Raw genomic sequence first — 13,213 nt, 5'->3', positions numbered from 1 at the left:
ATGTGTCGCCAATGGGGTCGTCTACCTTTTTAATCATGTACTACTACCATTACCGCCGCTCAAGAAACCGACCCTAAGCCAAGCTAGCCAGCTAGGATGTCCACTACGACGTGGTACTGCCGGGTCTTGGGTCCTTTGGTTGCGGAGGGAAGATTCGTTCTGTGCCCTAGGTTCACGTTAAACGGGATGGTCTAGCCGGTAGGGGTGGTCTTCTAGAAGAACCACTAGAATATCATGCAGTACTAACCCAGCTAGGAACTCCTGGTCATAGTATGCATATGCGGGACTGCTTACACCGACGAGACGGTGCTCACCTATTATTAACCAGTTTCTTCGACCCACTTGTCGCGTGTCGGCCTAGGCCGGGGGTGCGACAATTAAATTTCAAAAGGGAACAATTCCTTCGTCTTTTTTTTTTTTTGATCGTACCACGGATGGGGTTATTATTATCCCCCGATAGACTTTCAGCGATACGACTCAACCCAGTCGTTGAACTAGCTATTAGGCACTATCCATTAGCCATTAGCTATTTGTTGAAGAGCTAGCTTTTGCTGTCCGGATCGTATTTAGGGCCACTCAGGTATTACGTATGCGATCCAAGTTTGCCGATCGCGTTTGGATGAGCCGGGATAGATCTCGGTCGAACTCTGAGCTCTTGGCACGACAAAGATACTTCAATAAAATGGGGGCAAAGGATTTTACCGACAAGTTGAAACTCGAAGGCCTGACTCGAAATGTCCAGATCTAAAGAACATGTGAAGAAGGTAAACTCGAGTTAAATTATATGTCCCAACACTAACTATGCAGAACGACCGGACAGAAGATAATTATTATAACATACCTAGGTACTTATCTGTTAGTATGATTCATATGCTAGCAAGAGCCGGGTATTTCCAAGACGAGGTATCGACGAAAAAAAAAAGCTCACATGTGTAGATATTACCTATACACTAGACAAAATTACAAACACAGGGAATATCATCGGGTGTCGCATCACTAGTATCCACTAACATTATAACCATTAGATATGATTGGCTAATTCATCCCAGTAGTCGGATATCATCTCCTACATAGTACGTCTAAAATCCAGGAAGAGCGCCAACATAACGAGTACTCTACTAACTATACCAAAATTATACATAGTTAACCTAAAACCTAACTATGGTAGAATCCGGGGGTCGTTGTGTCGGAGTAACACCCTGTCCACGACAGGGAATTCGGAGTCAAGGTTAACTGTTAAACCCCTTAAAGAGGAAAACTACCTAAACAAACCAACTCCGGATCACGGTTGAAGATAGTCATTTACTACTACTCGTCGGAGCTTACCCCAAGAATACCATCATAGGGATCGTAGTCAAACACATATCCTCATCTCAGGAAAACCATCAAACATGTTTGGCGAATCGGAAAGGATTCCCTATCTCAGGTGAGACACCCATAGATGTCAGCACTCCAAGTAAGGCATGGGGCAAGCTTGGTAAGAGTTTCCGAACTACTTTGCACAAACTGACGGCTCAGCTGTCGTGCTACGATTAGGTACACGCGCAACTCGTGCTATGTAAGCACACGTACGAGTTTAGATATATTATATGTATGGCAGCGGGATATTACAGAAACGAGCTGTCATCACGCTCCTCGACTTCCACTATCATTACATCACTTCCGTCTAGACTCCAACTAATCTAATAAGCGAGTCTCCTGCCTAGCAGCCCAGCAGCCCAGATGGACACCTACATATACCTACATAGGTATACATTAGTCCATGCATGTCAGTCTCTTCACATGCTTCCAGCTTTCTATATTCGGCAGCATATGGCCAATTAATTATCCATGCATCTTAGAGAGATCTTAACTACCGTTATTACCACTACTACCACTACTACCACACAGCATCCCATAATGACCCAGCAACCATTTTCATGTGGCAGCATGCCCGAGACTCTGACATACGTGAACAGGTACGCCATATCTAGAAATCCTTATTTCCACATTTAGCTATATATCCCATCGCGACCAATAGCTTGGCTGATTCCAGCTCTCGGAACGTTCGGGAATGTCACGCAGCCTACATACTCATAAGCAATCAATTCCCCCATTTTTCGTTCTCTCTTTTCCGTTTTGTTGTTCTCATCTCCCTGCCGCATCCATGTGATTTCATACTCTCCACCAAAATAAAATAAAAGAATAGCGCTAAGCAAGGTCCCAGGTCCGAAGGAGTGTTTCTGCTCCGCTTAGAATATTGTTATCTATCAAGCAAACGAACAAATCATCCTAATAACTTATTAATCAAGTTATTTCCATTGGTTTAGCTTTCCCACCGCTCCTTTGAGTATCATATGTATCATATGTATTATATGTAGGATCCAGCCAGCAAGTTAGGTTAGTGCATAGTGTTTGAGGCGTTTTTCCATTTTCCGTATCTCCACAACGACCCGTTCACCGGTCTTGATGGCGTTAGCGATAAGAAGTCCGACGCTACTCTTTGATTATCAATGTTACTTCACCGGGTGGGCGTGACCGTGCATTCCCAGATCGGCGTATGGCCCCTCAAGGATCCGGGGTTACCAATCTCGTAACGCTGTCTTTCTTGCATACAGCCCTGACGACCGAACCGCTGAACCCAGAGAGCCTTAACTTTGGGTGCTACTAGGCACATTGCATCTAATACAAAATAGCCGGCTCATCACTACAACTCTAAGGGTCGTTAGACAGTACCACAACCTCATACATGAGATTAGGTTTAGGTATAATGCCTTCGACTCGGTTAATCACCTTTGCCTCAAGTTCGTCTGATCACGACCTAGTCGTCCCGCTATTACGTGGTCCGGGGTACGTCAAGCGGCGCACACGTGCGGAGACGGGACAGAATGTAACCATAAGGTCCGAAATGTAGGGTTTCAGAGAACTATATGCTTGTCTTTAATTTGAGGATTGCTTATTTTTCCACTGTGTACTCCCGCTGGGTTCCTATTGAATGCTTATGTGGTACAAGACTGACTTGCATCGCGAGCCGTTCCGCTCCGTATGACCTCTCGTTCGTCCCCGGCTAGGCGCAGAGGAAATCCGATGACATCTGACTTTACGTCCGTATATAAAGAGTCTAAATTGCACTGCGGCTCGATGCATTCGTCTATGCACGTCTCCCGTCAGCACTCCACGTCTAAGCGTAAGCTCTTGTCATCACTCATCGTCCATCACTTGCTAAAGATGGGGTGATTTTCGAGTTTCATTAAAAGAGGCACCTGCTATTCCAGGTTTTTGGGATTCCTTTCTCCGGCCCGTTTGTTCAGTCCCCCCTGGACGATCAACCTCAGCCGATTCGGCTCCTTGTCCCGCGATCTCCGTCCGCTTTGATATCCGACCCACGGTTCTCAGACTCATACGAAGATCCGATGAACCATTATTATTAGACCTGGCTGTGCGGTCTCGTCCAATGACGTCGCCCCTATTTAGATCGTCGCATCACTAACGTTGCTTCGAATGGAGGCCTCGAACACCTACTAGATTCCTTGCTGTTTCTTACCTTTTAGCCTAAACAAGACCCTGCCCTATAGAATAACGGATTCGGAAACACCCATGTATTATGTCGCCCGCGTCGGTCCAATAGAGGAGAATATAGGCCTCATTACATGAACTGATAAAGGCATAATTACGTACCAAATTACGACAAGTAATATACTCCCGTCCTTATTAGGACATGGCATGACGAATTAGGAACAACGTTCCTGACTAGAACATGTTTAGCTTTTTATACAACTGTCAGATGACGCACAAGTATAGATAACTGATGTTCGATTTATAGTCCCTTTCTAGATCTCGATGCCAGGTATTTAGTCTTAGTAATGTTACAGTTCCAAACTTCGCTCAGATACGATTGTCTCCAACTGGGTATGATCACAAGGGAATCATATTTACTTCTTTTCCCCTCTACGCTTAAATCGATCCATGGAACTGTATTGAGTAATTAGTTGCGATCTTCCTGCCGTGAGTTCCGTTGCCATAACCTCCCAGTTGAGCATCTATATGATTACGTGCCAAGGCCTCGTCATCTTCTTTGTTGTTCAGTTTGCGTATACAAAAACGTAACACCAATATAGTTATGGCGGGCAAAGTGCTCCGAGCAGGAGTTTAGGAAATGGGGTAACTAGTTTGAAAGTTGACTGGTTTAGGCATAGACAAGGCCGGTCTCGGGTTTGTCTGATGTTTTTGATGAATCAAGGAATCTAGTACTGCACATGCTATACTCAATGTCACCAATAGCATCTACTACATAGTCTTTGTGGCTATTAAGGAGCTTTGATATTCCGTAGGATTCGTGATCAGGCATCGAGTTTTGAGTACTATAACTGGGCTATACTGGATTTACGTAACAGCATTTTAAGCTTATGAACTTCGATAATAATGGGCTAATTAATTGTGCTCTTAGAGTAACCCCTGAGTCTTGCCTATACAAGGAACTTTTCTCGTAGAACAGACTAACATTTGGTAGCTTATAATAGACGTATATTCAGGGAAGGAATTTTATGGCAAACCCTTGTCAAAAACAAAAAGCAGAGACAGCTCTTCACGTAAACGTGTTATATTGCTACTAGGATGTAAAGCATTTGTAGGTTAGTTATCTATTTATATAGTAACTACATGTTATACCTCATATAATTCTGTTCGCCATTGCCAAGTACTCATAGTTACCTAGGTAGTTAATAATGAAATGTTGCTGAAGTATGGCACTTCTCTAGTATTCATTTAGCTTTATCTTTGAATTTCTAGCAATTAATAATTCCTAACAGTATGTCATTTCACGTTAAGCTTAACTCTATTATATTCTCATACCAAAATCCAGTAATATCATCAAACCCTTTTTGCCCTAATAAACTTGGAAATATCTGCCTACCTACTTAGATGCCTTTTAATTCTAGAGAAAGGCAGATATACTAGCCACTCCTATACTATTACTGTAAACTAACTTCTTACTCTCAAGCTAGCCATTGGTTTATCGAAAAGTATACTTATTAGTATGAATTATATAACTCACCATATATATAATTAGGGGGTTTCCATTCAGGATATCCAAGCGCAAATTGATAGCATTCTGCAACTCTTCGTCCTTTTATTTAGTATATTTCAATACCTTCCAACAGCTTGAATTATGATCCATTCCATTAACCATAAATCCAAAACGTCCAGAAATCACATTCACGACCAATGCGTCTTCGGCCGCTGCAGCACCTCTCCGTCAAGCTTAACCTCAACCCCATCCTTCTCATGATAGAAGCACAAACACCCCGCAATACTCGCACACTCAAGCGTCGGGGTTTTATAATACCAGACCAGATCATCGTACCTCCGTTCTCCCCCTTCGCCACCCCCAAGGTCTACATGATAATAATTCGCCACCCCTTTATACGGACACGCAGTCGTAGTCTCGCTCTCCCTCAGCGTATCCCGCGCCGCCGCCGTCGCCGGCACGTAGAACCGGCACGGCAGTCCCGTCTCGTAGAGATGATACGAAGAGTTCGTCTGCGCAACCAGATGTCCGTCGACACGGATCTCCAGGGGCCGTGAAGAATGCAGTACGTCGACCCGTCGGAACGGGTCTTTCGGGTGTACGTAAATCGGGACGTCCTCCTCGAACCAGACATCCGCAGCCGCGAACTCGACTCGCACCATTTTCTCCAGTGGCTTACAGGATGGACTTAGCGCATCCCCGAAGACGAGGATCCGGTCCGTAGTCCGGCTCCCAACATGGAGTGCTGCTGTCCAGTACTGAGGATTCCCGTTACCAGGCAAACTACGCAGGTTGGATGTAAACGACTCTATTGGTAGGTAATAGTACGGGTAGTATTCATGCTCCCAGACATAGACCGCAGACGTCGTGTCGGCCACATATACGTTGTTGAACAGGATCCGTACTCGGCGGGGCGTGGCAAGCGTCTTAACGGGGCCGTTTTCTAGTAACGACTTTCCAAGCTTGAGGAGATCTGATTTCGCAGATGGGCTTGTCATATTGGAGTCTGATTTTCTAGTTTTCCTTAATAATAAAAGTAATAGAAGGTCTTAATATGAAAAATTTAAACAAGAGCTCTCATATCACCTTAGCAAAGTTCGGAGAAGACAAGTTAGAGTTCATGAATTATTTCTTGGTTATTATTACTTTTTTAACCACCGTACTAACTTAACGTACGTGTAGGTTATTTGACTGTTAATGATTGGGATCAGTCAAGGCGGGGTAGCTACCCCAGCTGCGAGTCCAACCAGATATATGGCTTTTAATGTCCTTATATCATGAACCTGCATGATAGGTTGTGACCTTCATGATGTATCATTATCTGAGGACGTGAAAGACTTGCACCGCGTAACCCACTCTTGCGGTTGTACGCCACAATCTGTGCCTCTGAAAACCAACTATGGCCACAGTGAATCCGTCCTAAAACCGCAAATTGTACAAACCAATGCGGCGACTATCTGATATCAGCTAATTTAATATAAAGGGTATCTCTTAAATGACAACGTCTCCCGAATCCAGAGGCCTTGTAGAAGCTTTTCCTCCTATGCATATCTTTTATTGCTCCTGAAAGACGGCCCAATTCCTCAAATCCTCTCGTGTGCCGTTGATGTTAGGGACGCCTTTCCATGCATAATACTTCCAATGCACCCGTATGCCTTCCTATGATCCTGTGCCCGTTGTTATGCTAGACCATAGTGTAATATAAAAATCTGATGGGTGAAGAGAAGTGCCGAAAACCAAATATAGCCCCCCCTAACGCCATCGCGATGCCGTACAAAATGGTGAATGGTATGATACGAATACCGCCGCGTGGTTCATCTTCATCGTGTTAACTTCTTCAATCATCAAGAAAAGGATCGAAATCAACCTCCAACCTCTTAGCTGCGGGCTCCTCCCGGATATCTTGCTCGGTAAGCCCATGCTTGTCTAGCCAGAGCTTGCGCAGCACCTGATAAATGAATAGGTACTGAGACTCGGCTTGGACCATCTGCTTGCGCTGCTCCCTGAGCGCGTCGACCGTCTTATAGACTATATCCTCCCCACCCCTGGTGGCATTCATCTCAAGACGATCCACATCGCCTGAATCTATCTCTCGCATGAGATGCTCAAGGGCCATGAATGTTCCGCTTCTTCCTACACCCGCCGAACAGTGGATAATTCGTGGGTTGTCCTCGCTCGCATTTTTCTCTCGTGAAAGGCGCATGAGCTCGAAAAAGCTGTCAATATCCTCAAGAGCCGGGACACCGAAGTCGGGCCACTTGCGGTAAAGCAGGTGCCACACAATCATATCATCCTCCCGGTCCTCGACGTGAATACTGAGTTTTCGAACCTCAATTGCACCGTTCGCGTGCTCTTCGATATCAACACACTTGATCTCGGCATGGAAACCGTCTCCGAATTCGTCGTCCTCGCCTATTACCCATGGCTCTTCCTCGACGAACCGAGGAAAATATGGGTAGCACTTCTCCATTCCACCCTCGTGCGTCTCGGTCAGCATCACAATTACAGCTGGGCTTTGTAGCTGCTCCACTACCATTCGCCAAACATGATCCATAGTCCCGGATTTGGGTCCTTGCATGGCGATGTAATGATGCGGCGGCTTGGACTGAGGATCTAGAAGGGAACGAAGAGTAATGGGCGACGCATTGATATAATCGAGCTGACCGTCTGGCACCTGTAGCTTGACGCGGTTATTGGCCCATGGTTGGATGTTCGCGTACCGGTCGAGAATCTTAGTCTCGGGTGTCGTAACGCGTGCAAATTTGAAATTCGGGGATGGGTTGTGCAAGGACTCCTGGAGTCGAAAACGCTCCGTCCAGTTAAGATCGTGGAACTTAGCCTCGATATCTGTAATTAGAGTAAGAATTGTTAGCATCTCAATACTATAAACAAATACAAACAGAATATTGCGCTTTTGGCGTGGTATAGACATACCTTGCTGGGACTGACACAGGAAGGCTGGAATCCTGGGTTTGGGGGTTTCCTTGATCATCTCCTTCTCACTTTTATCTTCAATACCACTAACTGGTGTTGATCTACCAAGTTCGACTGCGCTATCCTGACTAGCTATGGCGGGTGAAGCAGACATAGGTAACGAAGCCGGAGTGGGGGATCGGGCGCGCTTATGCGAATGTCGAAAATGGAAACCTCGACGAAAAGGTGATTTTGAAGGTAGATCATTCCGAGAAGCATGGTTGGTTGGAATTGTCAAAGTCGGCGGTGGTTCACGGCAGCCCACAGGGCCAAGTTTGCTTTCGGACGATGATTTGTCGGGAGGTGATCCAGATAGGATTCCAGCGGGGGGAGTCGTAGGAGAAGCCCTCTTAGTGCGCCGGAAACGCGAGGATATCGAATCCATTATGGTTGGACGACCCGTAGAAAAATGGTATAAAATGGTAGCGAGAATGACGACGAGAAGACGATGGTGGAGTAGTGAGGGCCACGTAGACTTCGCAACGGCTGGTCGTGAGAGTGAGGGGACCAATGTGATGGAGCGTTTCCCTGACAGAATTTTAGAGGAGGCGAATATTCAATTAAAGAAGAGGAAGAGGCGGAGCTTTTCCACGAGCTTGAAGTAATTGGCACGTGGTAATTGATATGCAATTCCAATGAGACAAGGCGAGGCAATGAGATGCGATGTGGTGCGAGGCTAGGCCTACGTAGTGGGGAAGAGGAAGAAGAAGAAGAAGAAGAAGAAGAAGATGTTATATTAAGTTACCAGTAAGAATCAAGACAAGGCTACCTCTGGTCATGGGCAACTTGGAATGAAGCGTTGGTTTTTGTTTGGAATAATAAGTTAAAAGTGTAAGAAGAAAAAGAAAAAGAAAATTAAGAAGTGAAAAGAACTGAGGTTATTTTCGGTGTTGCTTCCAATAATTTACCTAGTAGGTAGGTAGTTAGGTAAGGTAGTTAGTGAATACCGTCAACCTGGATTGGGAAGATGGCAAGGATGAGGGAAGCAGCGTAGCAGGGGAATTAAATAAGAATGTGGGTCGTCATTGGCAGGTCTCGGATGCCAGATGGTCAGGTAGTACAATCGGTACCGCATAGTTACATAGTAACAATAGGTTAGTTAGGTAGGTAATAGGTAAGAGAGAAACAATGAATGATCTGGAAGTCACGGTCCGTTCACATGTGCTTAACCAGCTGAGGTGGGTTTTTTTATTATAGTATAGCGGGGATGCATTATAGGTAGGGTACGGGTACGGGTACGTACCGATGCAGTAATTCGCAATGAGCTAGGGTTGCCCCATGAACATGACAACTTTAGGCTAGGTACTTACGTGTAGGTACCTACATAGGTAGGATTAGAAGCTATCAGTTGTACAGTGTATCCACACCTAAGGCCTATCATGTTTCAGGGAGAATGTTGAAAATGGTAACGGATCAGTCTGACAATTATATTTAGCATACCTACCTGAGGTATTTGGCTACAAATCATTCCAACTTGTGGGATTAGGATTGAAGGGATGACGTTTTGGGAGAGTTACAGACTGCACGGTACGTGACTACCTAATGTATTTAAACAAGCAAACGGTACAGAATACCTAGAGCGCTTAAAGATGGCCCGAGCTTAACCCTAATGGCCGCCATTTTCTGCAGCATAGACAAGCGTCACATTGTTATCCTCAGCAAGCAGTTTGAAGATTTCTAACATAATCTCTGGTGTAACTAAAGAAATCCGAAATGGGCCTCTGGGGAAAAAGGGAGAGATTGTTGTATTGGTGAAAAGAGGAAAATACCCATAAAAGCGCAGCCAGTATTAATTCCGAATAAATGCATACCTATAAATACACAAATATACAAATACCTAACTATCCTATGTAAGGTAATCTTCCTGACAAGTAAAATAACACATAAAGCATCTACATAAATTAACTTTAATTCTACTACATTTTCTCTACGACTATGTGGATTAATTGACTTTTAGGGAGACTATAACTAGTGTACCAGGCTTCTTGATAGGTATAATCTTATGAGACTTATTTTGAATATAGGTAGTTAATAGATGATTATTTACATCAACTTGCCGCGTTTTGTTGTAATAGTTAAGAGAAATACATATTTTCGCCCTACCTAAACAACTGACTGCTAGTCCTTTAACTATCCTCTTGGTGAATACTCTCTTGGCTTATATATGCTACATTTGGATATATCATAGTGCGACAGTGACTAACAGAGGTTGCTGCTTCACCATTATACGTAATACAAGCAAGGTAGTACCATTACTTTAAAAAGATAAGATATTTAAACAGCGTAGTTACACCTAATTTAGGCAATTTCTTCTGAAGTAAAACTCGCTAGTAGATAATATACGTGTAAGTAGATTCCCACGATGTGTCAAGACTATCTTCATTAATTCACTGTGAGTCAAACGACCATCATATCTGTACTTAAACTATAACCTACCTAAGCTATCTACATAAATCACATTATCTCATCACATACACTCATCTAACTAGACACTATGAAAATCTATGCGTAGGTAACTTTATCTACAAGATTATTTAAACACATAGAGAACTCTCTGTTTGACCTTCCTCAAAACAAACCCTAGAGAACAATCTTTTCACATATTATGAAAGAAATTTGCAGCCGGACAACTACCAGAACAATAATCTCAACATGTCCTCTCAAGACAACAGTCCCGATAGCGACTTAGACGTTGCGATAAGCTACCTAATGACACGAAGCACCACACCCACACCAAACAACACAAACGGCACCAACAATACGAAGACAGACTCTAGTTCTGGCAACAGCTCTCAGGATCAACACCGCAGCGAGAGTTCTAAAACCGTGAGATGGGCCGAACCAATTGAGTCAGAGATTCCGAACACTTCTTCTGATGACTCTGCTCCGAAGTCAGGATAAATCTATTCTTAGAAGCGATATTTAGATGAGTACCTTGGTAGCCATCCTAATGAGTTTCAGGGTAGCATATAATATCTGGTTTAGTAGCTTCGTCTTTACTTCTTTTAAAGTCATTTCATAAGAAGTATTGTCACGATGTCACCTTTACTTACCTAGGTATTTTAGATCATCTATAATATTAACTTCTCTTATTTATTGCTTGGTCTCTTGGCGATATTAGTATTCTTCTCTCGATCGACAGATACATCGGATCCTATTATATCTCTAATAATTCAGTATTTTATACAATACATTAAGGTACTTTACTTCAAGCCATAAGTGAACCCACTTTCCTAAGTCTTACTAGTTTTGGTAATTTTTTCTCGGTTTTTTTTAACCCAAGGCTAAGTCTCCAGAACCCAAGTTTGAATGCAAAAAGTTTGATATATTTTAGACTGTAAGCCAGATCTCACCAATCAGAACACAAATCACGACAAGTTCTCATAACCGGGTCCCATAGCTCAGCCGGTTAGAGCGTCGTACTAATATAATTACATTGAAGTTATATCAAGTGAATGCGAAGGCCGGCGGTTCGAGCCCGCCTGGGACCAATATTTTTTGGTGGACTCGGAGTTGTCCGCATATAGTGGCACATAATATGGTACATAATAGTTGCGATTTGTGGATATCTTAGGGTTAACGTCAAATGGAGATATTTTAGCTTAACAGCTATCTAACCCTTAACTCTTTTTGTTTTTTTTTTAGGTTAGTAATCAGCGCTTCTTAGTAAGCATAGTGTCCTTTCTAAGCAGCGGGTAGTTTTTCCCGCGAAGGGTCGGGAAGTATCGACGTGATATTACTATAGAATCCGATCTGGGCAAGACGGCGGCGCTTATATCTTTCCGATTTGACCATCTACCCCTAGCACCAGTCGAATTGGGCCGATGATTAATTTTAAATGTAGGCGTAATCGCTAAATGCCATTGTCAAAATACGTGTTATTACACTCTTCGGGGGGCTGACAATTAGAGCTGAGATATCATGTTAGTGAAAACTACCCGAGAATCTAGAAACAAGTTTATGATGTATGTAATTGAAAATATAGTATAAATCCATGTGTCCGTCTCAGACAGGAATATGTTTAATTACACTACCCTGAGAATTATTTTGTGACAAGACAAGATAGAAATCAAACGTTAAACTTATCTCACACTTACATTCCAATATGTCTAATCCCACAATATTGATCGTTGGGGGCTCATTCGCGCCACCTGAGATATACGATAATATCGTCGATGCTATTGCGGCAAAAGGCTATGATATTAAAGCTTTGCATTACCCAAGTGTTGGCTTGAGGGCTGGGCCAAGACCGGAAAAGCTACCAACCATGTACGACGATGCTGCCTTTGTCGCCAAGGAGATATCTAAACTTGCGGACGATGGGAAGGACAGTAAGTATTATAGAGCTCTTAAAACCCAATTTATATAATAGATAGAAAAGGCGAAATATTAACACTATGCTGCAGTCGTTCTAGTCGCCCATTCCTACGGAGGTGTGCCAGCTACCGAAAGTACTAAGGGTCTCACGAAGAAAGAGAGGCAGAGTCAAGGAAAAAGGGGAGGAATTGTTAGGCTTGCGTATATGACATCATTGGTACCGCCTGTAGGACGCTCCTCGCGGAGTCTTCTCGCAGAGATCCCTAGCGAAAATCGTATCGAGTTTAAAAATGATGTTAGTTACTTTCGATCTCTTGAACTTTTCCCGCTGCTTATTCGTTTGCCGCCATCTAATACCATCATAACAGGAACAAGGTTGGATGGATTACGTCGATCTACCTGCAGCCGCTGCATTGATAATCTCAGATCTTCCCGACGAGAAAGAGAGAGTAGCAACTGTTGAAAAATTCCAAACTCATTCGTCTGCTAGTTTTGCTACTGAGTTGACGCACCCCGGCTACAAGGACCTCCCAGTGTCGTACTTGCTGTGTGAGGAGGACGCCATTCTTCCACCCAAGTATCAGAGAGAATGGATCGAGTTGATTGAGAAAGAGAGCGGGAACAAGGTCGATGTCACGTCTCTGCAGGTAGGTCACTGTCCTAGTTACACCAAGCCGCAGGAAGTGATCAACTGGATTGTGAATGCAGCAGCAAAGGGTGAAAACAATTAGGTCACGATAAATATGAGCGAGATCGATAATTACCTACAAGAAGAATCATTTGAGATTGCATTATGTAACCTAGCTACCTAGATAGGTGAATGAGATACCATGAATAGAGCTCTTAGTTTGAGGCCAAGAATACTGAGTTAGCTAATAGTTAGGTTGGTTAATGCAAAATAGTTACCACCCGGAGATA

At 43.7% G+C, this 13,213-nt stretch overlaps 3 protein-coding genes across 3 annotated transcripts; 1 reads left to right on the top strand and 2 right to left on the bottom strand.

Annotated features, from left to right (window-relative positions):
- Positions 1 to 5,193: 5,193 nt before the first annotated feature.
- Positions 5,194 to 6,003, bottom strand: GL218_04597 (uncharacterized protein; the record flags this gene model as incomplete). The annotated part of the gene is made up of 1 exon (XM_033581214.1): positions 5,194 to 6,003. The coding sequence occupies one exon, from the start codon at positions 6,001 to 6,003 to the stop codon at positions 5,194 to 5,196; it is 810 nt and encodes a 269-aa protein (XP_033435143.1).
- An 839-nt stretch (positions 6,004 to 6,842) lies between these two features.
- Positions 6,843 to 8,363, bottom strand: GL218_04596 (Receptor-type tyrosine-protein phosphatase O; the record flags this gene model as incomplete). Its single annotated transcript, XM_033581213.1, has 2 exons — positions 6,843 to 7,852; positions 7,940 to 8,363. The coding sequence occupies 2 exons, from the start codon at positions 8,361 to 8,363 to the stop codon at positions 6,843 to 6,845; spliced, it is 1,434 nt and encodes a 477-aa protein (XP_033435142.1).
- Positions 8,364 to 12,083: 3,720 nt separating this feature from the next.
- Positions 12,084 to 13,026, top strand: GL218_04595 (uncharacterized protein; the record flags this gene model as incomplete). Its single annotated transcript, XM_033581212.1, has 3 exons — positions 12,084 to 12,309; positions 12,385 to 12,590; positions 12,664 to 13,026. The coding sequence occupies 3 exons, from the start codon at positions 12,084 to 12,086 to the stop codon at positions 13,024 to 13,026; spliced, it is 795 nt and encodes a 264-aa protein (XP_033435593.1).
- Positions 13,027 to 13,213: the final 187 nt, after the last annotated feature.

Source organism: Daldinia childiae (assembly GCF_008694065.1).
Source record: "Daldinia childiae strain JS-1345 chromosome Unknown Scaffold4, whole genome shotgun sequence".
In the NCBI taxonomy this organism is placed as follows: domain Eukaryota; kingdom Fungi; phylum Ascomycota; class Sordariomycetes; order Xylariales; family Hypoxylaceae; genus Daldinia; species Daldinia childiae.
Note: the sequence above shows the minus strand (reverse complement) of the source record. Positions and strands in the feature narration are given on the sequence as shown.